General features: G+C 43.3%; 1 protein-coding gene across 1 annotated transcript; it reads left to right on the top strand.

Moving 5' to 3' along the window:
- GUSB (glucuronidase beta) lies at positions 1-27,710 on the top strand. Its single transcript, XM_034420972.2, has 12 exons — positions 1-260; positions 5,506-5,694; positions 8,624-8,805; positions 10,536-10,678; positions 10,809-10,996; positions 12,008-12,160; positions 14,221-14,399; positions 15,717-15,863; positions 18,835-18,919; positions 22,566-22,742; positions 25,198-25,333; positions 27,221-27,710. Exons 1-12 carry the CDS (start codon positions 60-62, stop codon positions 27,373-27,375), a joined length of 1,935 nt encoding a protein of 644 aa, XP_034276863.1. The 5' UTR covers positions 1-59; the 3' UTR covers positions 27,376-27,710.
- Positions 27,711-27,972: the final 262 nt, after the last annotated feature.

The raw sequence follows: 27,972 nt of genomic DNA, 5'->3' as shown, positions 1-27,972 counted from the left end.
GAGCATCAGCTGACTTTCGTTCCTGTCTCAGCAGAGCGCGGGCGGAGTGCGGTAGAGGGATGAGGTTGTTGCTTTGCGCTTGCTGTGTCGTGCTGGGATGGTGTCCGGCTGGAGCCCTGGACGGCGGGATGCTCTACCCACGGGAGTCATCCTCCAGGGAGCTGAAGGATCTCAGCGGCCTCTGGAGCTTCAGGGCAGACTGGTCAGAGCAAAGGGATGCAGGATTCGTGGAGCAGTGGTACAGACGGCCACTTCGGCAGGTGTGTGACAGCAAAAGCATGGGATGGGTTGATTGCCTGCTTGGACTATGCTAGGATGGAGCTGGCAGTACAGAACTACCCAGGCAGATCCCTGAATATGTGTGAAAAATTCGGACATATAGAGTGTTTTTTGCAGCTTAAAACTAATGGTCTAATGACATAAACTTATATAAACTGAATTTAATGCTCGCAACAGTACTTTGCCAATCATGCTTTTGCACACTGGTCAAATTACCAGAAAGTGTAATTTATTTTATTTTATTTTGCATTTAAGCTCTTTCTGATCTGACCTCTCTGTTGATGCATTTGTGTGAATGTGTGTGTCATAACCCTTCTAGCATCTAATGAAACAAGTGCTGTTTTGAGGAAGCATGTGCTGCAATACATTTTCTTAGTTTTCAACGTGGCACTAAACTGCTGATTATGACATTTTATGAATGTTCTTCTTTTAACAGGAAGTTAGAAAAAGAGGAGTGAGAGAGGAACGTATGCGGTGTCTGGGCACAATTAAAAGAAAAGGAAAACTACATACTGGTTAACCATCTTCATAGATGAAATAATTACTTAAAATAATAACGAACACAATATCCAGAAGCAAAGAGAGGAGGGAGAATCATAATTTAAAGGGAAATAAAAATAAAGTTCTTTTCAATAATAAGGCAACTTGATCCTTTTCTTATTTAAATGTTAATTGGTTTATATTTTATTCCTATATTTTATATTTTATTCTTGTCTAATAAGCACACTAGAACTTTCCAATTGGATCAGCATAGTGACCAGGTAGTCCAGCATTCCATCCTTGATTTTTTCTGATTTGATAGCATTACGAACTTAACAAATTATTGTTATGGTTTGTCACACAGTCAGCCAGTGGTTTACACTGAATTTTATTATTTTTATTCAGGGGTGTCAAACTCAGGGCCCGTGGGCCTGATGCATCACATGCTGGCCACGCTCACCCCTGGTTTAGCAAAGGGGAAAAAGTCGTGATACATCACGTGATAATGTGACGATGCATGTTTGACACCCCTGACCTATTGAGTCCTTCCCAAAAATCTGGGATAGGGAGATGTTATTGTTAGATGGTGTTAAAGGTATCCTCGCAGGATATAAGCTGTTGCAGGTAAAGCTGCTTTTTGCAATTGACTGATGGTGATTTTGTCAATGCCAATGGTATTCAAGTGGTGCTGCAGTTTTGGGATTGCACATATTACTATTGATACTATCTTCGCTTTCTTTTGCCACCATTATTCTATTTCTATTTGTAGGTCTTTGTATTTTGCAATCTTCTCCAATTCTTTCTCTTCTCTTCTGCTGTCTCTAGGTACTTCCACATCCACTACCCAGACTTTTCTGCCTTTCTTATCCACAATTGTTAAGTCTGGGGTGTTATGTGACAGATGCCTGCTTCTCTGTTTGAATTCTAAAGCCCCAGAGCACGTCAGCTTCTTCATTTTCTATTACAGGTAGTCCTCGACTTACAATAGTTCGTTGAGTGTCTGTTCAAAGTTACAACAGCATTGAAAAAGTGACTTATGACTGTTTTTCACACCTACATTTGCAGCATCCCCTTGGTCACGTGATCAAAATTCAGACACTAAGCAACTGGTTCATATTTATGACAGTTGCAGTGTTCCATGGTGGTCAGCTTTTGTGATCCATCGACAAGCAAAGTCCACAGGGAAGTTAGATTCACTTCACGATGTTATTAACTTAACAACTGCAATGATTCACTTAACAACAGTGGCAAGAAAGATGTTAAAATGGGGCAAAACTCACTTAACAAATGTTTCACTTAGCAACCTAAATTTTGGGCTCAATTGTGGTCGTAAGTTGAGAACTACCTGTACTTTCTTCATTTTATGATCCCACCAGGCAAATGCTACTTCTTGCAGATCTTCCAATACACCGTTATTGCTAGTTTGTCGTGCCGTTGCTTTTAGTCAGTCCGTGTGATCCTCTTGAACACAACTAACCATGGTTTCCTCAGCTTATTTACAGAGGCACATTTGCTGTCTGTTGTCGTCGTCTCAATTCTGGCTTTGTAGCATTTAGTTTTAAGGCTTGGTATTGTGTAGACAGAATTTCTGTCCACAACTTTGTTTCTTTCTTCTATTTATTTATTGTTGTTCCAAGGAATGGAAAACTCATAAATAGAAAATAAACACTGGAATGGTCCCAGAGGTGGGATTCACTTACCTTCCCTACCAGTTCGTAAACGTGAGCGCGCATGCATGCTCACTTCGTGCACAGTCACCGCCTCTGCACATGCACATGGCCTTCTGTGCATGCGCAGTAGTCACGCGTTACATCCGGGCAGGTGGGCGGAGCCTCCCGCAGTCGCCGCTACCAGTTCGTGTGATCTGGAGAGAACTGGCTGAATCCCACCACTGAATGGTCCTCCCTTGTTTCTTGCCTCATCAAATGGTGTAATTCAGCTTCTCAACATGTGGATTCTATTTCAGTTGTCTTATGTTGTTAGTAGAGCTATTTTCAGTGGATTTGTAAAAATGTATGTTGCGATCTTTGGAGAAGCCAAATACAGGTGCTCCTTGACTTATGACTGGTGGTTAGTTATGGAGGACCTTTAAAAAGGTACTTACGACCCCAGATTCAAAGTTTCAATAGCTGGGCTCCCTCCTCCCCCCCCCCACAGTCACATGATCGCATTTTGAGTGTTAACAAATTTATGGCCATTTTGCAGCGTCCGTGATCATAATTTACAACAATTTTGCTGAAAACCAGCATTTATTTCCAGTTTCTAGCAAAAAACACTCCATAGTGAACAATTGGTTGCTTAACTACCACCACAAAACAGAGTATAAAATTGGACCCAGTCCAGGGGTGAAATGCTCCCGGTTCGGACCGGATCGCCCAATCAGGTAGCAAGGGCGGTGGGTGGTTCGAAGGACCGGTGGCAAAAATCCCTGCTCCCCACCATGCCCAGATGAGCCGTGCGATCATCAGAGGTTTTTTTTTATTTTTAAAAGCATTTTTTCTACAATCTCTTTGTGCAGCTCAGCTGGGCTCGGCCGAAGAGGTTGTAGAAAAAATGCTTTTAAAAGTAAAAAAAAAAAAATTGGCCACGTCCATTCAGTCACATTACCCACCACCACCAAGCCACACCCACAGAACCGGTAGTAACAAATTTTACATTTCACCACTGACCCAGTCACATGATGACCCTATAATGACTAGCATGACTTATACAGCGTCAATTTTGGCTGTAAGTCAAGGACTATAAATACAAAGTAAGCTCTGACTATCAACATCCTCATTTGTGATGGAAAGGAAAGTTCAGATCATCCAAAACTGGCTGGGGTTTCTACATATCATGGGAAGGAAAAAATAAACATTGACATGTGAAGGATGACTTTGCTTTCTTGATAAGCAGGAATCAGCTCTGGAGGGCTAAATTAAGAAAGAAAAAGATCATTTGATCTGGAATTGAGGGAGAATAGCTTTGGAAACTACTCAGACCATGTCTGAAGCTTGCTAAGAAACAGTAGTAAAAAAAACTTAATAGGATAAGTGAAAGTAAAATGAGAGTCAATGCCTGGAGTCATATATCAAACCATTTTATCTGTAAACCTCAAGAAAGGACAAAATAAGAAGCCATATAAAATTGCATCATCTAAATAAAATAGCAGTTTTTCAGTTGTTTAGACATGGTTTACTTGAATAAGCTACTGTAGGGTCATATTTCAATTAAGTGACAATACCATGGCTGGATTCACACAATAGGTTAAAAATAAAATGACACCATGGTTTATTGTGTTGTCTGAACCAAATTTATATTAGGATGACCTGCAAACCATTTTCTTGCTTTAGATATAGGCAGGGTTCTGTTGCAGTGGTGAAATCCAATTTTTCTTACTACTGGTTCTGTGGGCGTGGCTTGGTGGGTTTGGTGTGGCTTGATGGGCATGGCAGGGGAAGGATACTACAAAATCTCCATTCCCACCCACTCCAAGGGAAACATACTGCAAAATCTCCATTCCCACCCACTCCAGGGGAAGGATACTGCAAAATCTCCATTCCCAGCCCACTCCAGGGGAAGGATATTACAAAATCCCCATTTCCACCCCACTCTGGGACCAGCCAGAGGTGGTATTTGCCGGTTCTCCGAACTACTCAAAATTTCCACTATCGGTTCTCCAGAACCTGTCAGAACCTGCTGGATTTCACCCCTGTTCTGTTGTCTTATTAAGCTAAAACCAGACTAACTGTATTATGGCTCAGTACTATGCACAAACTCAGTCTTGGGTGTACTGATGAGAAACAACTATTGGCAACTATGTATGATAGTGTCTATGGAGATTCTTAGTCATCCGGGTCATGGGTGTCTCAAAGGTGCTTTTTCAAAAGGAAACTGCACTGTGTTTTTTTTCTTGAGGAAGAAGAAGTTTCGATTCTCATCTAAGACGCTTCATCAGTTCTGACTGTAGGGTGTGGGGGGACGGAAGCTTTTTATGAAGCTTCTTGGATCGTCTTCCTCAAGGAAAAAACACAGTCCAGTTTCCTTTTGAAATGCACCTTTGAGACACATATGAGAGTCCTAAGAAGCACTTCTTGGAATTTCTATAGAATCTAGCTGACCACTCTGTAAATATTAATATTAATCAGAATGGTCAAGCAGAAATATTCATATGTTCTCATGGAAAGGAAAACTTTATACTGCAAAATTTTGACATTCTTTTAAAAAAATATTCATTGATTGCAATATCTGAAAACAGATCCCACACTCTACCGTGTTTCCCCGAAAATAAGACATCCCCAAAAATAAGACATCCTCCAAAAATAAGCCCTCCTTGAAAATATTTAAACGTATGCGTAGCTGGTCCCTGCCATTTCCTTTGATTAGGGTTTAGGGAGACAGAGCTGGAAATCAGGTAAGATGGCAAGAGGAGCCCCGTCTTACTCCACGCACCCCAAAATAATAAGACCTCCCCGAAAATAAGGGCAAGTGCTTATTTCGGGGTTCAAAAAAAATATAGGACAAGGGAAACACGGTACCCTTTTAAGACAGATCAACAGTCATATTAATCTTTGAGTATATCTATCCAGATCTTTAATATTTTTATGCCAGGAGAAAAAAAAATGATTGCAGTTCTAGCATGTCAGTCAGTTACATATCTCAAAGTTGCCAAAGTTGAGAATCACTGCACAGGCGTGAGAAAAACATTGGCAGAGCTCACCAAAGCTGGAAAACAGTCCCACCATAAATGGGTCTCAATCTTTTCAGACAGGGCCAGTGATGGATATGCCAGTCCCTGCCAGCTTCAATGACATAACTCAAGATCCAAAGTTGCGGAGATTTATTGGTTGGGTGTGGTACGAGAAGGAGGTGCTTCCACCGGCTCACTGGCTCTTGAGAGATACTGGGACTCGTATTGTGCTCCGAATTGGCAGCGCGCACTATTACTCTATTGTGGTAAGTATTGAGGGCATCTTGTTGTTATTACCAATTTGGTGTTCAAAATTCTCTGATGCCACCACTTGGGATCAAGGCAGGAACTTATAAGAACTAAAAAAGAAACCAATTTCTGATGGAAAAGCCCGGTGAAAGGAGGCTTGTCCTGAAGAATCAATGGCTAACTTTATTAAATTTCAAAGGAAGATAAAAGATAAAGTAACAAAACCAGAAAAGGGAATAAAATAAAAATAAAAATAATAAAGGTGGGATACAAATAAAGAAAAGAAATAAGAAGATGAAAAAAATGACTTCCAACTTTTTTCAGCTAGAAATATGTAATAAAATAACAAGGGGAAGCGATTGAACAACTGAGCAACAGTAGCAAAGCTGTATTTTACATCTTCATCTCTTCTATCTTACCAGCAATGGAGATTTTTCTAATACTGTACCATGTTGCTTGACAATATCTAAACTGGCTGGCAGGTTAGTCTCTACCGCCACCTAGGGGCTACAGAAGAAAATTACTTTTTGTTCTTTTTCTTGGTCCAGTTTGTTGGAGGAATACAGTATCTGTACAGTATAGGAATACTATAATCCAACTAAAAATATCCTTCCTGCATGGCAGAAAAAAAAAAACCCTTCAAAGTAAGCCCAAAGTTCCATTTTCTTGGTTCACATGCAGCATTATATTGCAAGGTAACCAAGCAAGCTGAGGTTATGCAATATGTTGAAGCATAACACATTGTTATACACATATGTCTCACATATGTGCTAGTCGTTCCAGACTCTAGGGGGCGGTGCTCATCTCCGTTTCAAAGCCGAAGAGCCAGCGCTGTCCGAAGACATCTCCGTGGTCATGTGCCCAGCATGACTAAACGCCAAAGGCGCACGGAACGGAACGCTGTTACCTTCCCACCAAAGGTGGTCCCTATTTTTCTACTTGCCTTTTTTACGTGCTATCGAACTGCTAGGTTGGCAGAAGCTGGGACAAGTAACGGGAGCTCACCCATTACATGGCAGTAGGGATTCGAACCACTGAACTGCTGACCTTTCGATCGACAAGCTCAGCATCTTACCCACTGAGCCACTGTGTCCCCATATTTTAAAATATTTTTTATAATTTTTTATAAAAAAATATTTTTTATAAAATATTTTTTATAACGTAATTTTTGTAGTAGGGCCCTGTTAGCCATACATATTTTATTTCTGAAGTGAGGAGATAACTAGGTTGGCAGAAGCTGGGACAATTAACTGGAGCTCACTCTGTTACGCAGCACTAGGGATTCGAACCGCCGAATTACTGACCTTTCTGATCTACAAGCTCAGTGCTGAGTCTGCTGTGCAAGACTTGGTTAAGCCTGTTGTGTGAATATAACCATTTAATTAACCATTATGAAGCCCTTATGAGTTCTGCCCTTTTAGACTGATTCAGTAATACTCTTACGCTCTTGTCAATTTCTTTTAAATGCCTGCTGGGTTGCAATGTTTCCTGGCAGTGAACTGCGGTAGTGCATCTGTAGGTGTGAGAACAATTAACAAGGAGTCTTTTGCACAGTTATCTACCCATTTGCAGACTGAATGGATAAAATGACCGGATACGCTGAATATGTGTTAGACAACAACTTCCATTAGCCTTGGTAATAAGGCTGATAGGTGTCCAGAAACACATCTAGAGAGGACCTAGTTGTCTATCCTGGGTGCAGAGAATACATTGCTGCTGGAAAACAGAGCCAGTCTCAATAGAGGTGACCTGGCATTTGCATCAGCTGCTGGGCAACATGGAATGGTGACCCAAACAACAGCTTGAAATGGCTAAAATCCATTAACATTGTCAAATCTCATGAAATGTTAGCATGCTCGAGTTTTTATTTTTTTTTAATTTTTTTTATTAAATTTATATCTCATATTTCCTCTAAAAATTTTGAAAAGACCCTATGGCAGGGGTCAGCAACCTGCGGCTCTGGAGCCACATGCGGCTCTTTGGGCCCTCTGCTGTAGCTCCCTGTCAGGTGATCCCACCACTGGCCGACCCCTCCCCTCCCAGTCACTCCTCGGCTGGCCTGAGAAGGTGACCGCGGGGATGGAGAAGTGGCCAGGGCAGAGACAGAGAGATACAGAGAGAGGGGGAGAGGGAGAGACATAGAGAGATACAGAGAGAGGGGGGGGAGGGAGGGAGGGGAGAGAGATGTCAAAAATGTTTTGTGGTTCCCAGTGTTCTTTTAACAACTGGTTCTCTGTCCTAATGACCGGCTGAGTAGGTGTGGCTAGGGGGTTATGTGACTGGTGGAAGTGAATGGCCACGCCCCCCCCCAGGTTTTATGGCTCCCGGTGTTTTCTTTTCTGTGGGAAACGGGTCCAAATGGCTCTTTGAGTGCTTAAGATTGAGGACCCCTGCCCTATGGGAAGAGTTACATCTGTTAAGATTTTGGGAATCCTATGACATATGAGGCTCATTAAAAAATACATTTGGCCTCAGAAGATTATTTACAGCAGGAGTGTCAAACTCGATTTTATTGAGCGTTGTGTTGACCTTGGGGGGGCGTGGCCAGGAGGCATGGCCAGCTTGACATCACTCGTGTCAGGAGCCGCCTATGGTGGCCTGAGCGCTCTGCCTGCAAAAATGGGCTCCCGATCTCCGTTTTCAGCTGCGACGGCCTCCTGCAACCTTCAGCCAGTGAAAATGGAGCTCGGGAGGGCTGATTGCGGCCCTCCCAATCTCTTTTTCACTGGCAGAGGCACCATGGGCTGGTCCTTCACTGTTTCCAGGATGGTTCCACGGGCCCAGATCTAACCACCCCGTGGGCCAGATCCAGCCCACGGGCCTTGAGTTTGACACCCCTGATTTAGAGGTATTACAGGCAACATGTCACATGGCCTGGTGATGGGCCTCTCGGTTTCTTCTTCTTAGTCCTTCCCAGAGCTCTTTTTTTTTCTCTCTCTTTTGCAGTGGGTGAATGGAGTGGAAGTCACTGAGCACGAAGGAGGACACCTCCCTTTTGAAGTGGAGATCAGTGAAATCTTGCATAGGAGTCCTAAAGAGCCCTGCCGCATCACCATTGCAATCAATAACACTCTGGCACCGCACACACTGCCTCCAGGAACAATTCAGTATATGGATGACGAGTCCATGTAAGTTCAACCGCTCCCTGTAATTCACGGTAGTGTTTCTTCACTTTAGCAATTTTAAGCCGTGTGGACTTTTAACTCCCAGAATTGCCCCACTAGTATATCTGGCTGAGGAATTCTGGGAGTTGATATCCCGATGACTTAAAATTGCCAAGGCTGATACCTTGTTTTGGTGGAAGTCCACACATCTGGGAACTGAATTCCACATCTCTTAAAGTTGTCAAGACTGACACCTTATCCTGGTTGCTGTCGTTAAGTGAATCACCGCAGGTCATTAGGTGAGGACCTCGTGTGTTCACCACTTGCGACTTCCCATGGACTTTGCTTGTTGGAAGGCAGCAAAGAAGATGACCAATGGCGACTGCATGACAGTGGGACGCTGTGATGTGGAAATCATGAGCTGGCTCCAAGTTGCCTGGATCTCTATCATGTGATTTTGGGGATACTGTCACAGCTAGAACTCTGAGGACTGGTTGTAAGTACCACTCATTCAGTGCCGTTGCAAGTTTATAGCGGTTGCTGCATGAGTGGTCATTAAGCAAGGACCACCTGTGCTGCAAAAAGGTGGCTGGCACCACAATAAAACTTCATTTAACTGAAAGCAAATATGATTGTGTTCCAGCTGGGTTTCCACAACATGCTAAATCCAAGGAAATAAAACCTACAATGCTGAAACAAAAGCCTGCTATTATGGTGTGATGTTTTGGTTCTTACAAAAATGCTAATAGCTGGATTTCCAAATACTTTAAATCCCCAATTACCTAATCCCATTTTTGCCTGGTCCTTAGATCCAGTTATTTTCCATTGTTTCCAACTGGAAAAAAAAAATACTTTGGCAACAACTTTTGAAGGAAAGGGTTGCAGATGATCCACGAGCCAAAAGTTGTGCTGTTCTGACTTGAAGGACAGTTGATTCCAACAAGCCTTCCTCGTTCATTGTTTTTAGGTGCAGGAAATAGGGAGCTTGCTTGCCACACTACGTTTTTGCCATGGAATAGCTTGATGGCTGTGGGCAAAGGGTCATTGGCAAGGGGGTGTCAGAAAAAAAGAAAGCAGCCCAACCAAATGGCTCAAACCCTGCCCCTTTTAAGCATGGCACATGATGTCAGTCCTGGAAGCCATCTTTTACTTCGGATCTTCGGGGCTGCCACATTTAGTGCTGTGGGAAACTGGGAGGGGGAATTGTATGGAGTGGAGAGATATCTAGCCATAATAACATTCTTTTCTTGGAGAGTCAAGGACATCCTGCCCTGCACTTGGAATGGGGTGACTGGGAGGCATCTCCAGTTGGGAAGGTGCATTGATTGGACCATGTGATGGACACGTGGGTGTTGGGGCAGGGACTTGCATTTTCTTTTGGGTGGGGAAAACCTGGAAGCTTTCAAATTTGGGTTTCCCCAGATGGGCCAATATGACATCTCTAATAAAATGGAACTTTGAGGAAACGCTAGCCTCAGAGTCTTCTTTTGTTGGAGGTGTTACTTGGAACCCTGACACATGACACAAGTGCCAAAAAAGAGTGGACCTTGATCATATGGCTGGGGCTGCTATCTTGATGTTTTTGACTGCCCCTCACTGTAGGTGCCTCCATATAGAAGAGACGTCTGAATAGATTCTCAGGCATTTTCTGTGGTAATTCTTAATTCCTAAAGCACCTTTCCATCTCTTAATCAAACATAGATATTCGCCCTTCCAAGACATCCTTATCTCCCTTTCTCTCTCCCTTACCAAAGGTATCCAAAGGGCTACTTTGTTCAAAACACAAGATTTGATTTCTTCAACTATGCTGGAATTCACCGCCCGGTCTTGCTCTACACCACACCCTTGGCCTACATTGACGATATCACAGTAACCACGGCCTTGAAGGGAAATGTTGGTAAGAAGCTGAGGGAGCAAAGCAGGATTGTGTTGGGGGCTCTTGAGGGAGATCTCCACTTTATGGAGCTACGTCCACTCCCCACTTTTTCTTTCAAATGCAAGCTTTTATCTCTCCTTCTGTGACACAGGCCTGGTTCGTTATTTGGTGTCTGTACGAGGAAGCTCAAACTACTTTTTATCCCTGACTTTGTATGACAGTGACCACGTTGCCGTAGCAACAGGAAATGGGTCAGCTGGTGAACTGAAAGTGATGGATCCTTTTCTCTGGTGGCCCTACTTGATGAATGAACGTCCTGCATACCTCTACTCCTTGAAGGTACCTGGGTGAGATTTGAACTCCAGCTCCTGTAAATAGAAGAATCCAAACTGATTGGCTAACATTGAGTTATGGTTCACTGCATAGATTCCACAAAAGGCTTATGAACAAGGATTTCTGCAGAGTGTATCAAAACAACAAGATGGCAACTATGCAATCAAAGCTCCATGCACTTTTCATGTGCAACACAGTAGAAAAACAGATAGAGCTTTGATCACACCATTGTGACTCCATTTTCATTTTTTGACCAGATGCTGCAGATACTCCTGCTTATAAACAAGCATTAGATCCTAAAGGTCTATTTGAATTTCCCATACTTACAGGAAAAATTCTGGGTGTTGAAGTACACAGGTCTTAAAGTTGGACACCCCTGGTGTAGCTGAATGAGACTTTGAAAAGTGAAAAATAAGAGTAATTTCCTGCCCCTTGTCCAGTCTCAAAAGTATTTTACATTCATTCATCTCATTCAAACGGTGCACGATTATGGATGATCTTGGATTACTTTAACTGGGGCTAGTGATTTATATGGAAGGCACGGGATGGGCTTCAAAAATTTTAGCAAGGCATTCTTTACCAGTTGCTGGGTGGACATGGCCTAGTTGGCCTCCTGCACCACGGCTGGGGGGGGGGGCTTTTTGCCCTCCCCACACTATGGAGGCTTTCCTTCAGCCTCCAGGAGGGCAAAAATGGCCTCCACAGGCTCTAGAGGCCCTCTGGAATGGGCCTACCAGACGTTTCTGGCCTTCCTGAACTTCCGGTAGGCCCATTTTTCACCCTCCCTAAGCCTCCGTGCGCGCCTTGCACTTACCTGCATCCAAAATGGGATGCGTGGGGATTCCTGGGAGGGACGGGGTGGGGCGGGCGGGGCCAGCCAGGACGACACAGAACGGCCCAGAATCTTAGCTAGTTGTTCTCCTGAACCCCTGCGAACCCGCAGCAGCCCACCCCGGGAAGGTGTCATATTGACTTGTACCTCAGAAAACTGACCCAGAATGACTTTTTCAAACACAGATCACGCTCTCCGCTGTTGTGGACGGCTCCGTCACTGAAGACACCTATGTGCAGCCAGTTGGTATCCGAACCATCTTTGTTACTCGCAACCAGTTTCTTATTAATGGGAAGCCATTCTATTTTCACGGGGTCAACAAACATGAAGATGCTGATGTGAGTAAACCTGGATTGAATGGCAAAGCAGATAAGAAAAGAAACGTTAATGATGATCAATCTACTGATAAAATGAAAGCAGGGACCTGATTGCGTTGCTTACCGCCAGCTATGATCCACAGAGTTACATCTTTGTAACACTCAGTTGAACAAGATTGTCAAGCCTCACAACATTTTGGTATTCTCACATGAGATCTTGCAAGATTTCAAGTGATTAAAAAAAGTTGGGACAGCACTCAGTGTACAAAGAGGTTCTCAATTTATGTCCTAAAGAATCACACACTGTTTTAATCATGCCTGGTTCCTTCTAGATACGCTAAATTTCAAATGCACTATCCAGTCTTTCTCTAGTCATAACTTTGCTAGATCCATACGCAGTTTGTTTCTCAAAAGCTGGTCAAAATAGAGAAGAGACAGTAACTAGATTAAGCCGCCATCTTAATTTGTCCAGAATTCTCTAAGAAATGGACATACAGTACAATGATGCTATTGTTAGTTTAACATACAGGTAGTTTTCGACTTACAAGTATTCTTTAGAGACTGTTCAAAATTACAATGGCACTGAAAAAAGTGACTTACGACAGGTACTCACACTTACACTTGGCGTTGCAGCGTCCCCACAGTCACATGATTCAGGAGCTTGACAACTGGCATATATTTTCAAAGATTGCAGAAAAGATCCTGAATCCTGTGATCATTGTTTGTGATCATCCCAGCCAATTTCTGACAAGCAAAGTCAAGTCAATGGAGGAAGTCAGATTAGTTTAATGACTGGAGGGGATTCACTTAACAACTGTAGTGATTTGCTTAGCAACTGTGGCAAAAAAAATCATAAAATTGAGCATGACTCACTTAACTGCTTTGTTTAGCAAATGGAAATTCTGGTCCCAAATGTGGTCCTAAATCAAGGACTACTTGCATTGTTTAAATCCAAATTTCAGATTATAGCTAAGAGAGAACACTGGATCCCTGATCATTAATCATGATTTATAGTAGACAAGTGTAATTTTAGAATATTGCAGAGTGTTGCCTGACTCTAGAACAATGGCTTCTGGTTGTTAAGCAGTCATTGTTCTCCAGAACAACAACCTGGATACAGAAGTGTCTGTGAAATGGATCCACGCCTGCAGTGGGATCTTTGCTCATCTAATTTTGTGCCTTGTAGGGCCTTGTTTTGAAAACAAGTGTTGGAGCCCAAGAGTATGTGCAGGTGAAAATAACAGCAGCTGTGACTGTGTAATTAAAGCCACAGTAGTCATTTATATGCATTGGCATATGATGCACATAAACAGGAGTGGAATTTTGATTCCGTGATTGCAATTGGCATCTTAGCTTTTCACCATCTCTCTCTCTCTCCCCCACTTATTCTGCAGATGTCCCTGTGCTCTGCACCCACTGGGGCTCTGACCTCAAACAAAACCCTAAGGGCTGTTTTGTTGTCATTGAGCTCTAAAAGAATAAAATTAAAATGCTAATTGAAAAACAAAATGTCAACTTGTATAACGTTTGCTATCCCCAAAGAAGAGGAGCTAATAAACCACGTTAAGTCTTGGCTCAATTCATTATCTGGGACTTATGCTAAGGTTCGTGCTAAAATGCCAACATGTTTTTGAAACAGCCAATGGGCCTATTTGTGTGTATTTCATTTTAAAACATACATTAGTGAAATAACAAAAACTATGATTAGTGATTGTATAGTAAAATCACACATTACAAAAATTAAAGTAAACTGAAGGAGAGAAAAAAGGAATTAGGCAAAAGAAAAAAAAATCAATATAGTATGAATTCAGTTGTTAAACTATTTATTACATCGAGACCAGGGGTCTCCAACCTTGGCAACTTTAAGCCTGGAGAACTTAAAGGGGAATTCTGGGAGTTGAAGTCCTCCAGGCTTAAAGTTGGCAAGGTTGGAGACCCCTGATCTAGACTACATGGAAATATATTGCTCTTCTCATTTTTAGAATATAAAGATATTTTGTGTACATTTCATTTCTTCCATGTTAAGCTGTATCCATGAGGACAGCAAAGCCATTGCTAACAAGATGTTTGTTCTGCTACAGATCCGTGGCAAGGGCCTAGACTGGCCTCTGATCATGAAGGATTTCAACCTTCTGCACTGGCTAGGAGCCAATTCCTTTCGCACCAGCCATTATCCGTATGCTGAGGAGATCATGGAGCTTTGTGATGCTTATGGCATTGTCGTGATTGACGAGAGCCCAGGAGTGGGCATGCATGACAGGTGAGGTACGGTTGCTCTGCCCATGTCTTATGTCTTCTATCACATAATATACTAAGGCAGAAATGGGCAATTCTTTTTGTAGCTGGCTGAACATAGCTTTTTTTTTTATGAATAGCCCACAGCAGGTTGGATAATCTAATGAGAAAACACCTATGGATGCAGGGTCAGGGACAACCATATACTAGAGTTCCCAAGGATAGGAGGCAGAAACCAAAGAAGTTAATGGTCTACAGAGGTTGCTGGGGTGAGGAATTTGTGGTCCAGTATGCCTAGTGACAGGGACTCAGGGGCTAAGATGCTGAGCTTGTCGATCGAAAGGTCGGCAGTTCAGCGGTTCGAATCCCTAGTGCCGCATAACAGGGTGAGCTCCCGTTACTTGTCCCAGCTTCTGCCTACCTAGCAGTTCGAAAACGTAAAAAATGCAAGTAGAAAAATAGGGACCACCTTTGGTGGGAAGGTAACAGCGTTCCGTGAGCCTTTGGCGTTTAGTCATGCTGGCCACATGACCACGGAGACGCCTTCGGACAGTGCTGGCTCTTCGGCTTTGAAACGGAGATGAGCACCCCCCCCCCCAGAGTTGGGAACGACTAGCACATATGTGCGAGGGGAACCTGTACCTAAGGCTAGTGATCAAGAATGATGAGAGCTGGAGGACTGCAGGTGTCTCAATATGGGTTTTAGGCATTGGGTTTCAGCTGGTGGGACTGTGGTCTTTGAGGTCTTTGGTACTCTGTGAGCTTGGTGGTTTTCTTGCAGACATTTCATTACCAAACTAGGTAATATCATCAGTGCTACACATAGCTAGTTTGGCAATGAAACGTCTGCAAGAAAATCACCAAGCTCAGAGAGCACCAAGAACTCCACAGTTCAACCCTGAGCTACGATTATTCTCTTCTATCACGACTGTGATCTATCTTAAGATGGCTTGCCTCTTGTATTTGTTTCAAGAAAGAAAGAAGAAGTGAATGGGGACCACCGGAGAAATTAGAGAGTTATTTGGAATACAAAGTGTTTCTATAAAAGCTGAAATATTGCAACTTTCTCCTAGTCCTGATAAGCCTGACTTGATAAGGATTTCAGGAGTTCTCAATTACAGAATGGGAAATTTGGGAAATGCTCAGAAAATTTACAATTTTCTTGGCTTGTCCATCCCCTTACTACAATTCCTGTTAAAAACTTGGAAGTGCTGTTAAATCCAAATTTGCTTTCAGAGGGAGCGTTCCTCATGACAGCAACTCCAGGCTTTCCCCAGGTAGTCCATTTCCCCCTTCTGAATGGATTTATTTTCCTTTGGTCTCTCTTTGCTTCATTGTTTAGTCTGAACTTTGGAAACCAGTCTCTGCAACACCACCTTGTTGTGATGGAAGAGCTGATCCGGCGGGACAAAAACCGACCCTCAGTTGTGATGTGGTCGGTAGCCAATGAGCCAGCCTCAGAGTTGCCTGTGGCTGCTTACTACTTCAAGTGAGTACCTGCTCAGCTGAGAATGCACTGTGAGGTCTGCGAACTGGACATGAGCTCACACAAAAAATGGAATTTGCAATCATAGGAATAGGGGATGAAACAGTGGTGGAATTCAAATTTTTTACTACCGGTTCTGTGAGCGTGGCTTGGTGGGCATGGCAGGGGAAGGATACTGCAAAATCTCCATTCCCACCCCACTCTGGAACCAGCCAGAGGTGGTATTTGCCGGTTCTCCAAACTACTTAACATTTCGACTACCGGTTCTCCAGAACCTGTCAGAACCTGCTGAATAGCACCCCTAGGATGAAAGCTGTAATCCTACACCTGGCTGTCACCTACATAGAGGGCTCTTTTGTGGCTTACAGTAAAGTGGGGTATTGTGCCAACAGAGCCTTTCTCATCCTTGGCAATTTTAAGATGTGTGGATTCAACTCCTAGAATTCCCCAGCAAGCAATTACAAAACTAAGTTATCAAGGCCACCAGGGATAAGGCCAAGTCAGGAGGGATGAAGATCCAATGAGTGGGCATTACAGCAGAAAAGGTTCTCCTTCCAGCCTTCATTGACTGCTGGATCAGGGAGGACAGGTAGAGGCAACTGGGGAGAGACAGTCCGTAGGTAACCTGGTCCCAAATCATGAAGGACTTAAAGGCGTCAACCAGAACTTTGAATTGCATCCAGAAGCCCAGCTGGAAGCCAATGCAGCTTGTTGAACCCAGTAACCAACACCCTAAACCAGAGGTGGGATTCAGCCGGTTCTGTCCAATTTGGGCGAATCGGTAGTGGCGACTGCGGGAGGCTCCACCCACCCACCTGGACGTAATGCGCGAGCAAAGATTTGCGAACCGGTAGGGAAGGTAAGTGAATCCCACCTCTGCCCTAAACCTGTATCGTCACATTCTGCAGCTTCTGAACAGAATTCATTTTTCATCATAATTTTATTCTTATTGCTGATTTTATTTGTGTAGTTATGATCTTATTTAGCACTGCTTCAACAGATACCAAATATAATATCTATTAGGCTCTAGTGAACCAGACTGTACATCTACATGTACACATAATTATAGACTTATTATATAAACAGACTTTGAGCAAAATAAAATATAAAGTCTGAGCCATCCATGGAAAAAACAGACTGAAAATATAATATCTACTGCAGGAGTATCAAATTCGTGTCGCCACTTTTTCCCCCTTCGCTAAAATGGGGCTGGGCGTGGCGCATCTGGCCTTGCGGGCCACGAGTTTGACAGCCCTGATCTACTGTCTCCAGGACAACAGTACCATCCTATCTTCCCCCTCCCCTCCCCTGACAAAATCTGTATGGATCTTTTTTCTTTAAAATATTATAATTTGTGGCCCCAGATTAAAGGAAAATTCCCCACCTCCAATTTAACAGTCTAAAAATCTTCTGGTTACTGCTCTTTCTTGGTCCCGATTGCTTATTAGTGAGAGATGTCCCAGATCAAAGCTGGAACTTCCCTTCCTACCTGTGTTCTGCCCCAGCTAAGGACCCCAAAGAATGCAGCACGCACAAAGTCTGTACAAACTTTAGTTTTCTAAAATAAAATCAGTATTTTTTTTCAAACAAAGGCTGTTAATTAACTTTTTTAACAGCCTGCAAGAACCCAAAGAATAAATAATCTTAATCTTATTATGGTTGGCAGAAAGCCCAGAAGCAATTTGCAAAGAATTAAGATCAAGGCATGAAGGAGAGTGAATGGTTGTTCCCTGCAAATTGCTTCAGTCAGTGTTCCTCCTTAAATAGGCTAAGGGAGTGGCCAATTAGCCCCAAGCCTTACTCTCGAAGAGACCTCCTCCTGAGAAGCCACTCCTGCCTTTTGGCAGCTCTGCGTGCCCGTGCATCGAGAAGAGGCTCCTCCTCTTTGTCCTCTTCACTTAAGGGAGCTTCTGGAGGTTCTGAAGGCCCTGGCTGAATCCCCGCCTCTGGCATCACATCTTCTCCAGCCTCATTGTCCGACTCGAGTGCCAGCTGCACAGGCTGCTGGCGCAGCACCACACCAGCCTCCTCGCTGTCCAAATCAGCCACCAGCTGCACAGGCCACGTACGGGCCACAACAACCTGGTATTGCCTTTGCGATGTTGTAATATCTAGCTACCAAATTCTTATAAGGATAAGAATTTACGGTTCAGGTGGAAATCCTTTGTTACCTTTGGGCAGTCAAAAAAGGCACAGATGACAAATGGGAAAGTACAAGCAGTTCTTGACTTACGACAGTCACCAAGTTACCATGGACCTCCCCAAGGGATACTTACAACCTGGTCCTCTCCGTGGTCACAGGACTGCATGTGGGTGCTTGTCAACTGGCTAGCATTTACAGCTGTTTGCAGCATCCTGCAGTAACGTAACTGCATTTTCCGATGTTTTTGCTGAATACTGACATTTACTTCTGGTTTTTGGAAAATCAGACCATCGCGAACAATGAGATTGCTTAATGACTTTTGCAAACAAGATCGTAAAATCAGACAGGTCACATGGATGAATCACTTTATGACCATCACAGCTTACAACCATAATGGGCAGGCTCCATTACAGGGGGGGCCTCCTATGTTTCCCTTTATAGTAATCCTGAATGTAAAGCTGGTGGATGTTTTCAACATGTTACCTGACAATGTATATCAAGAGATGTGGTGGCACAGGTGGTTAGAATGCAGTACTGCAGGCTAATTCTGCCGACTGCCAGCAGTTCGATTTTCACCGGCTCAAGGTTGACTCAGCCTTCCATCCTTCCAAGGACGATAAAATGAGGATCCAGATTGTTGTGGACAATATGCTGACTCTGTAAACCGCTTAGAGAGTGCTGTAAAAATATAAGTCTAAGTGCTATTGCTACTGCTATCTTTGGAAGGATCCTCTCTTCCTATTAGAGGAAAGAATGCTGCAAATGAACTGTCCTTGATGTACAGTTAAAAGAAATAACCCCGATCTTTTGAATTTTATCTTCACCCTGCAGGACAGTGATAGCCCACACCAAAGCTTTGGATCCCACCCGGCCTGTGACATTTGTCTCAAATGCTAATTACCTCCGAGATCAGGGGGTAAGTATTGCATGGCTTAGATTGAGTTTAACAGGGAGGGTTCCTGAAATGCCCTTCCTGCAAGTTTGTTCAGCACTCATTGCAAAGAGGAATAGCAGAAGCTTTGATCCTGTGTTCTTGAAAGATCAATTGAATAACTGATTCAAAAGAATTCCAGATTAGGTGCTGTAGGGCATAGAAGTGTTCTTTATCCCTACAAACAGAAGGGTAAAAAGTCAGACGCTGATGTGGCTGCTTTAAGGAATCTGCTTTAAAGTGATTCTTGAAGCAGTGGATCCTGTTTTTCAGACTTGTATGAAGTATTGAGGAGGGTTGGGCTGCTTTAGAACAGGAGTGTCAGACTCAAGGCCCACAGGCCAGATCCAACCCACGGGTTGCTTAGATAGAATAAAATAACAAGAGTTGGAAGGGACCTTGGAGGTCTTCTAGTCCAACCCCCTGCTTAGGCAAGAAACCCTACACCACTTCAGACAAATGGTTATCCAACATCATCTTAAAAACTTCCAGCGTTGGAGCATTTACAATTTCTGGAGGCAAGTTGTTCCACTGATTAATTGTTCTAATTGTCAGAAAAATTCTCCTCAGTTCTAAGTTGCTTCTCTCCTTGATTAGTTTCCACCCATTGCTTCTTGTCCTGCCCTCAGATACTTTGGAGAATAGCTTGACTCTCTCTTCCTTGTGGCAGCCCCTGAGATATTGGAACACTGCTATCATGTCTCCCCTAGTCCTTCTCTTCATCAAACTAGACATACCCAGTTCCTGCAACCGTTCTTCATAGATCTGGACCATGGGGCCACCCTTGAAACAGCGAAGGACTGACCCACGGTGCCTCTGCCAGCGAAAATGGAGCTCAGGAGTCCGTTTTCACTGGCAGAATGCTCGGGCCACCACAAGCACCCCAACACAAGTGACATTGAGCTGGGCGCACCTATCCTGCCCCCCCCCCCATGTCAAACACAACCCTGATGCAGCCCTCAATGAAATCCCATTTGACACCCCTGTTATAGAAGTTAGAACAATTAATCAGTGGAACAGCTTACTTCCAGAAGCTGTGGATGCTCCAACACTGGAAGTTTTTAAGAAGAGATTGGACAACCATTTGGCTGAAGTGGTATAGGGATTCCTGCTTGATCAGGGGGCTGCACTAAAAGACCTCCAGAGTCTCTTCCAACTGTGTTATTCTATTCTATTTCAATGGATATCAGGGAAACGTGTCCATACAAAGTCCAAAATATTTCCTCCAAGTAATTTTAAAATGTATTTAACAGGGGAGGGGGGGATCCAAAAGTCAAGATGGCAGCTACATCCCCATGATCAAAGCCTGCCATTTTTTATACATGGGCCTTTGATCATATAATTGTGGCCGCCATCTTACCTTTTTGAACCCCCTGCAGAAACTCCTGGTGTCCTTTTGGATCGAAGATCCATCAAGTCCAGCATCTTGCTTCATTTAGGAGTCATCCAAAAACATCTGGAGAAGCCCATAAGCAGGATAAAATAGCAAGGTCCTTTATCAATTGTTTGCATATTAAGTGGTGTGAGGTAAACTACAGTGTGGCTGTCGTGACTAACATATTCTAAGATTCATTCATCATCCTGTAGCAGTTGACAATCCATTTGATGGGATTGCCATTTTTTCCTGTTTGGAAAGGAGCTTCTCCTCCTTTTATAACTGCCTATCTTTGGGCTCACATGATGGCTTTTGAATGATTCAGGCTTCAGAAGGGTGGGAAGCTCTGTCATCAGGTGCCAGTGCCAAAACAGATCGAAACTCCAATTAAATTAATTAAAACAGATACAGATTAACAGAGTTGGAAGGGATCTTGTAGGCCATCAGTCCAACCCCCCACCCAAGCAGGAGATCCTACAGCATTTCTGACAAATGGCAGTCCAACCTCTTCTTGAAAGCCTCCAGTGATGAAGCTCCCACAACTTCCAAAGGCAACTTCTGTTCCATTGGTTGATTGTTCTGTCAGAAAATTTCTCCTTATTTCCAGGTTGAATCTCTCCTTGTTCGGTTTCCATCCATTATTCCTTCAGGTGCCTTGGAAAATAACTTGACCCCTTCCCTCTCTGTGGCAGCCCCTCAAATATTGAAACATTGCTATCATGTCTCCCCTGGTGCTTCTCTTCACTAGACTAGCCATGCCCAGTTCCTGCAACCGTTCTTCATATGTTTTAGTCTCCAGTCCCCTAATCATCCTGGTTGCTCTCCTCTGCACTTTTTTTAGTCTCAACATCTTTTTTTATAGTGTGGTGATGAAAAAACATATGTTCAAAATTTATTTCATCCAGAAATTTCTGGATCTGATTAGAGTAACAGCAGCTTGAGCATGCTGTGCACAGTCCAATTCTATCAAAATCAGGGCTGGCCAGTTATTCATAGCTGTAAAGGCTGCACTGATTTTCTTTTAATTCAGCCACTGAAGCCTGAAGGGAACATGGTGCAAGAGTACTGATGGCCCTAGTTGGGACAGTTAACCAATATGTGACTCATTATGAGGCTGGTGGCGACTGGAGGATTTTTCAAGCAAAATAGTACAAGAACCTACCCAAGTCATAGCATTTCTAATTTAGTGTTTACTTTTACAAAAGAAAGACACAATGCTTCCAAGCAGGGGTGCAATCCAGCAGGTTCTAACAGGTTCTGGAGAACCGGTAGCGGAAATTTTGAGTAGTTCATAGAACCAGCAAATACCACCTCTGGCTGGCTCCAGAATGGTGTGGGAATGGAGATTTTGCAATATCCTTCCCCTGCCATGCCCACCAAGTCGCGCCCACAGAACTGGTAGGAAAAAATTTTGGATTTTACCCCTGCTTCCAAGTATCAATGATTTCAGTCTTCTAACAGTGGAATTGTCTGTGTAGAGAGGTTATGGGTTTTTCATTTCTGGAGGTTTTAAATAAGCTAACAGCCACCACTCAAGGATGGCTTAAAATCCTTCATGTTGCAGAAGGTAGATGATCCTTGTGGTCCCTTCCATTTTCACAGTTTTGTGATTCAGAGTATAATGCGAAGCAGAACATTTGAGCATTTTGGCCATTGCGGGTTACTAACTTTCATTTTAACCAAGTAAATATTCAAAGAGAATAGGCCCAGCTGCTTCATATAAGGAGGAGAGTTAGGAAATAATTATTACCTAACTTGTTGGGTTGGCAATATACAAACCTTCAATATACTGCTGTATTGCATTATACTGTGTCCTGATTGGTTAGCTCTGTAGCCAATCTCCTTAAGAGGAAGCTAGAAACATGGTTTGTTTCTCTTTGCTGCTCTTTGCTGTTCTTGTTCTCTGATATCTCTGTATGCTGCTGTTTGCAAATCCAGAGGAACTGTTTATTTTGAATGACTATGACGACTGGTAAGAAGACTTTATTATTGGATTATCCCTGGACTGTCGTTTTGCTATCTCCTGTTTTATATGTGTATGACCTGGACTGTTTATTGGACTGTGCCTTACTATTTCCTAAAAGTAAACACAGCTCAGTGTATCTGTGTGTTGACTATGTTTATTCGTAGCTACTCTCAATCGCTTTCATGTGCACGCCCTTGCTACTCAAGGGTTACTTTGCGAATTCCTTAACAAGGAGTTTTATATTCTCCTGGATCTCCTTCATCATTTGAACTAACCTCAGATTCCTGTAGGCACCTTATGTGGATGTCATCTGTGTGAATAGCTACTTCTCCTGGTACCATGATGCAGGACACCTGGAAGTGATCCAGCTGCAGCTGAAGACACAGTTTGAGAACTGGTATACTACCCACCAAAAGCCCATCATTCAGAGTGAATATGGAGCTGACACCATCAGCGGCTTTCATGCTGTGAGTCTTACGATTCTGAGGGGCAATTGCAGCAGTAGAAAGTACTGTATTTTTCAGAGTATAAGACGCACCTACCTTTTTTGGTGAGGAAAACAAGAAAAAAAAATCTGCCTCTGTCTCCCAGCAATTTTGCCTCGTTGCAGCAAACAGCCTGCTTTACTTTCATTTTCATTTTCAGCATAGCTTGATTAGCACAAGAAAAAAAAATCTGCTTCAGCAATTTTCCTCCTTGCAGCAAGCAGCAGGGGCCTGGGCAAAACAGCTGAGAGCAAAACAGCTGAGAGTCACGAGGCCAATCTAATCAACTTGTGCTAATTAGGCTGTGCTGAAGCTGAAAGGAGCTGTTTCTTCTTGCTGCTTGCTACAAGGATGTAACTGTGCTGGGAGGCAGAGGCCAAAGGGTGGGTGCCAGTGAGTGGGCGGGGCTACATTCGGTGTATAAGATGCACCAAAATTTTCACCCCCTTTTAGGGGGAAAAAAGGTGCGTCTTATACTCCGAAAAATACAGTAGTTTGCAGGGAGAAGATGTAGACAGGACTTTTTCTATACTAAGTATAGTATACAGTATTAATTCCTCTTTCTTCCAAGGCTTTTCCAAATGGAACTGGGTCTATAAGAGCCATGGCGGTACAGTGGTTAGAATGTAGTATTGTAGACTACTTCTGCTGACTGTTAGCAGTTTGGCAGTTTGATTCTCACCGGGTCAAGGTTGACTCGGCCTTCCATCTTTCCGAGGTCAGTAAAATGAGGACCCAGATTGTTGGGCTCAATATGCTGACTCTGTAAACCACTTAGAGAGGACTGTAAAGTGGTATATAAGTCTGAGTGCAATTGCTATTGCTATATCCATATACCATAAATATACTCTTACACAAAACACACATATATACATGTTTGGATTAATCATAGGAGAAATGTAATACCAGTAGGAGGTTTTATGTGAAACACACTTATGTGGAGGTGCTTTCTGTTGCTGCAGGTATTTTACCAAAGACTGGAGTATCATTGTCAAAAATATTTTATCTGTATTGTGCATCACAGATCTTGCACTAAGCAAGGGGCAGAACTAAATGTTCTCCCTGGATAAGTTCACACACTACTTTCACCAGGTCATAACTAGAGGCGCAGCAACTGCATTTGCAACAACATTCTAAGCTTCATTATTGTTTTTTGTGAATTAAGGTATTGTACATATCCAATCCTTGAATTAGTTTTAGAGTCCATTGTATGGTTAGAGTGCAGTACTGCAGGCTACTTCTGCTGCCTGCCAGCTGCCTGCAATTTGGCAGTTCAAATCTCACCAGGCTCAAGGTTGACTCAGCCTTCCATCCTTCCGAGGTGGGTAAAACGAGGACCCAGATTGTTGGGGACAATATGCTGAACTCTGTAAACCACTTAGAGAGGGCTGTAAAGCATTGTGAAGTGGTATATAAGTCTAAATGCTATTGCTATTGTTCAAATGCAGAAAAGGGAAAATGCAGGCATCAGGTTAAGTGTGTTATACTAATTAAGTGGTTTTTTTGAATCTTCAAAGAAGATTACTCTAGGACAGGGGTCCCCAACCTTTCGGACCTCAGGGACCACTAAATTCATAATTTTAAATCCCACGGACCACTAATATGATCTGCCTAATGACCAGCTGTGTGGGCGTTGCTAGATGGTTATGTGACTGGGTGGACGTGGCAACTCAATGGCCAACTTGATGTCACTCACATTGAGAGGCGCCTCGCCGGCCTCTACTCACCCCTCTCCTGGCAGCCACTCCTCGCCTCCCCGCTTGGGCTCCTTAGGGCTCCAACAGGAAGCAGTTGTTGGAGCTAAGCAGCCACCACGAGAAAGAGTTGGCAAAACAGCTGGCTCAGTTCAAATTGAATATGACCGAGAAGGAGGCTCAGCAGAAAACACCTCACTGAGGACTATGAGCATAGGCTTTTCAAGCAGAGGGAAGACCTGCAGGAGTGCAAGGCCTGGTACTGACAGGCTGAGATGGTCAGCCAGTTCCAGGCCATGGTGCAGTCCCACTGGAACAAGGCCCTCTGTCTCTTTGCCACCAGCGGCACTTCCCTCCAGCCTTCGCCCAAAGCCCCACACCAGGAGGTAGAAGCAGACCCCAAGTTGGAATTTCTGCCCCCCTCCAACCTGCACAAAAAGACCCCGAAGGGGGAGACTCTCTGCAGCAACACAAATGTTCATTGCACGTATCCGGCCCAGAGACCATAGTTTGAGGACCCCTAATTTAGTGCAATATAAAAAAAAATGCAAATAATTTTTCTGCGAACCTCCAAAATTTTCTCACGGACCACCAATGGTCCACGGACTACCAGTTGGTGACAGCTGCTCTAGGAGCTGGATGGTGCTCTGTTGCCATTTACTTTAAGAGTACATCTGGAGGATACACATTGTTATTTTGTTAAGACTCATGCTCACCCTTCCCTGCTTTTCTGCTGTCTGCAGGACCCCCCTCTCATGTTCTCTGAGGAATACGAGGAAGCTGTACTCAAGGAATATCATGCTGTCTTAGACCAAAAGAGGGAGGAGTACGTGATTGGAGAGCTCATCTGGAATTTTGCCGATTTTATGACAGAACAAGGTAGGGGCTTATTGGATAAAAGCTGCCACATTGTCCTGCCAAATGCTTAGGGTTGGATTTAATAAAATGAATGTTTGGTCTGGAACAGAAATATTTATATAAACATTTCAGTGATGAGGCAGAAAAAACTAATAAATCTCAACCACTTGCAAAAATATTTCCATGATAACTTGTTTATAGTGTCATTGGCAAGAATTTAATAAACAGAATTTATCAATTCTGTTAGATACAGTAAGCCTCTAACTCAGAGGCTTAGAAGCCCCCAATCCAGTCGCTACTCAACAGTCATAAATTATTTTGTGCTGCTTCCTAAACATATGAATGTGAGGTGCAATTATTGTTTGCGATGGAGCTTGCATTGCTACACTTCAACTGTTTGGTACTGGTCAGTACATGCATCACACTGGACCATTTTGTAGTTGGTTTTTTACTTAGTGTGACGTGCAGACAAGGTCCATATAGATCTATCAGTTCATTTTATAGCAGTAAATCAGAATTTTTTTAACTGGCATGACTCACTAGCTTTTTCATGGGGCATAATAAGTGAGTACAACAATATATTTTGTTAGCCCAGACTCCAAGCCAAAGCTGCAATCAATAAGCCAATATCAAGCTATGGTTTGAAACTGTGCTTTACCGCCCTGTCATCACACTAACTGAAAAGCATATTATGGCCTAAGACAGGGGTGTCAAACTTAACATGCACGGGCTGGATCCAGCTCGCAGGGTGCTTAGATCTGGCCCACAGGGCTGCCATGGAAACGGTGAAGGACTGGCGAAGTGAAGTGCCTCTTCCAGTGAAAACAGAGCTCAGGAGGACTGCACACAGCGCTCCCAAGCTCTGTTTATGCTGGCAGAGGGTTGCAGGAGGCTGTCCCAGCCAAAAATGGAGCTCATGAGCCCATTTTTGCTGGCAGAGTGCTCAGGCCACCACAGGTGCCCCCAAGATGAGTGATGCCAAGCTCACGACACACACCCTGGTCATGCCCCCCCGCCCCCCCCAAGGTCAAACACAACCCTGATGTGGCCCTCAATGAAATCAAGTTTGACACCCCTGGCCTAAGACAATGTGTTAAACATGCCTTAGCATATATCATACTCAACTGCAAACTACTGGGCTCCATTTTATTCTAGCCCACTATGTTGTGTGAACACAACCTTACATGTTTGCACAACATGGTAAAACAGATTACCATATCATACAAATTTAGGATTCAAGGTAAGTAGAAAATGGAAGAAATGCCTGAATAAGAAATGAATCAAGACTTTCAAGTTAGCTTTCCATAAGCATAGTTTGTTATCTGAATCCAAAACTAGCTTATCATTAAGCCCCATTTCTGCAACAGAAAACAAGCTGGGACTCTACTATTTCTGTTCTGTTTCCTCTCCCGTACACTTCTTCAAAAATGGTCTATGAAGAGCATTAGTTTCCCGACACCACCAGGTTTCAGATTTTTTTAAAAATCAAGCATTGAAAGCAACAGCTCAAAAGTGGTGCTTGAGCAGGCAACAAAACATCTACAAACGCATGTTTCTCAGAGAAACGGGGATAAAAATACAGCAGAGGTTGTTTGCAGGGTCATTTGAGGCACATTTATGGGGTGAATCCTTTAATCATGATTAATTATAAGCCTGGGTTTGTGAGTCAAGTTGCACAGGGGGATGCAGAGTTTCCAGTTTCTCCAGCTTATTCCTAGTTTTATTTGTGTACCTCACCAAGTCCTTAAGAGCAGTAAATGATGAGCGAAAGAAACCAGGAACTGACCTAAGAAACTACGGTGACTGGCCAGTCTGATATGTTGATTCTGGTTTGTTTGTAGCTAAGCATGATTTGTCTACTATTTCAATTTTACCCATTTGATTTGTGGTGTCCTTTCCCATCTGCAGGGGTGACACGCGTCATGGGTAACAAGAAAGGGATTTTCACTCGCCAACGGCAACCAAAAGCCGCCGCCTTCATTTTGAAAGAAAGATACTGGAAGATTGCCAATGAATCCAGATCTCGGATGCCACCAGCCCCGTGCAGTGCCTGCTTGCCCTGAAGCACACTTTTCCAAGTTTGCTCAACTCTCATTTCAGGTATTACCAGAGGCTCGTGTTACAGACGTTCTATAGAAAGAACATTAAAATACAGTTAACTTTTCTACGATTAAATGTCAGAGAAGAAATATACTGAGATCATGAAAACTAATCAACAAAGCCGCTAGCAGGACTGGTGACAAAATTTGGCAATCATTAAGTTTTTTGTTCTACCCTTACAAGGAGTCAGAGAAAAAGATACTGTGTGGACACGTTTCTCCTCTGATTTTGAAAAACATTATTTGCACATTTCTAAGGGTCGAAATGCTTCTTAGCCTTATTAAAGTGTTTTACAATATTTTCGCCCCTTCTTGAATACATTTTATTAATTCTGTTTTGTATAAGGAACTAAATTTAGGGTATGCAGGTTTGTCAAATGCACTTTTGAGGAGGGAGAATGCCTGAGAAAAAATGCCTTGCTCAAGATACTGACACTTCTGCGCTGCCTTTCAAGGCACACTGCCATTCACCCATAAACATAAACATGTCCAGAGGCATCCCAGTGGCTGGCAGGAAAGCAAGGGGTTGATCAGGTTCAACTAGAACAGGGGTCAGCAACC

This window comes from Pantherophis guttatus, chromosome 1 (assembly GCF_059756535.1).
Source record: "Pantherophis guttatus breed Tessera chromosome 1, ASM5975653v1, whole genome shotgun sequence".
NCBI classification, from domain to species: Eukaryota; Metazoa; Chordata; class Lepidosauria; order Squamata; family Colubridae; genus Pantherophis; species Pantherophis guttatus.
The sequence above is the reverse complement of the archived record's forward strand: the minus strand, read 5'-3'. Positions and strand labels throughout refer to the sequence as shown.

Excerpts from the sequence above, each read along its gene's own strand:
- GUSB (XM_034420972.2), top strand. The coding sequence starts at position 60 with ATGAGGTTGTTGCTTTGCGCTTGCTGTGTCGTGCTGGGATGGTGTCCG. Across the intron at positions 10,997-12,007 it reads CATACCTCTACTCCTTGAAG|ATCACGCTCTCCGCTGTTGT; the intron begins GTACCTGGGTGA and ends TTTCAAACACAG. Across the intron at positions 15,864-18,834 it reads GTGGCTGCTTACTACTTCAA|GACAGTGATAGCCCACACCA; the intron begins GTGAGTACCTGC and ends TTCACCCTGCAG.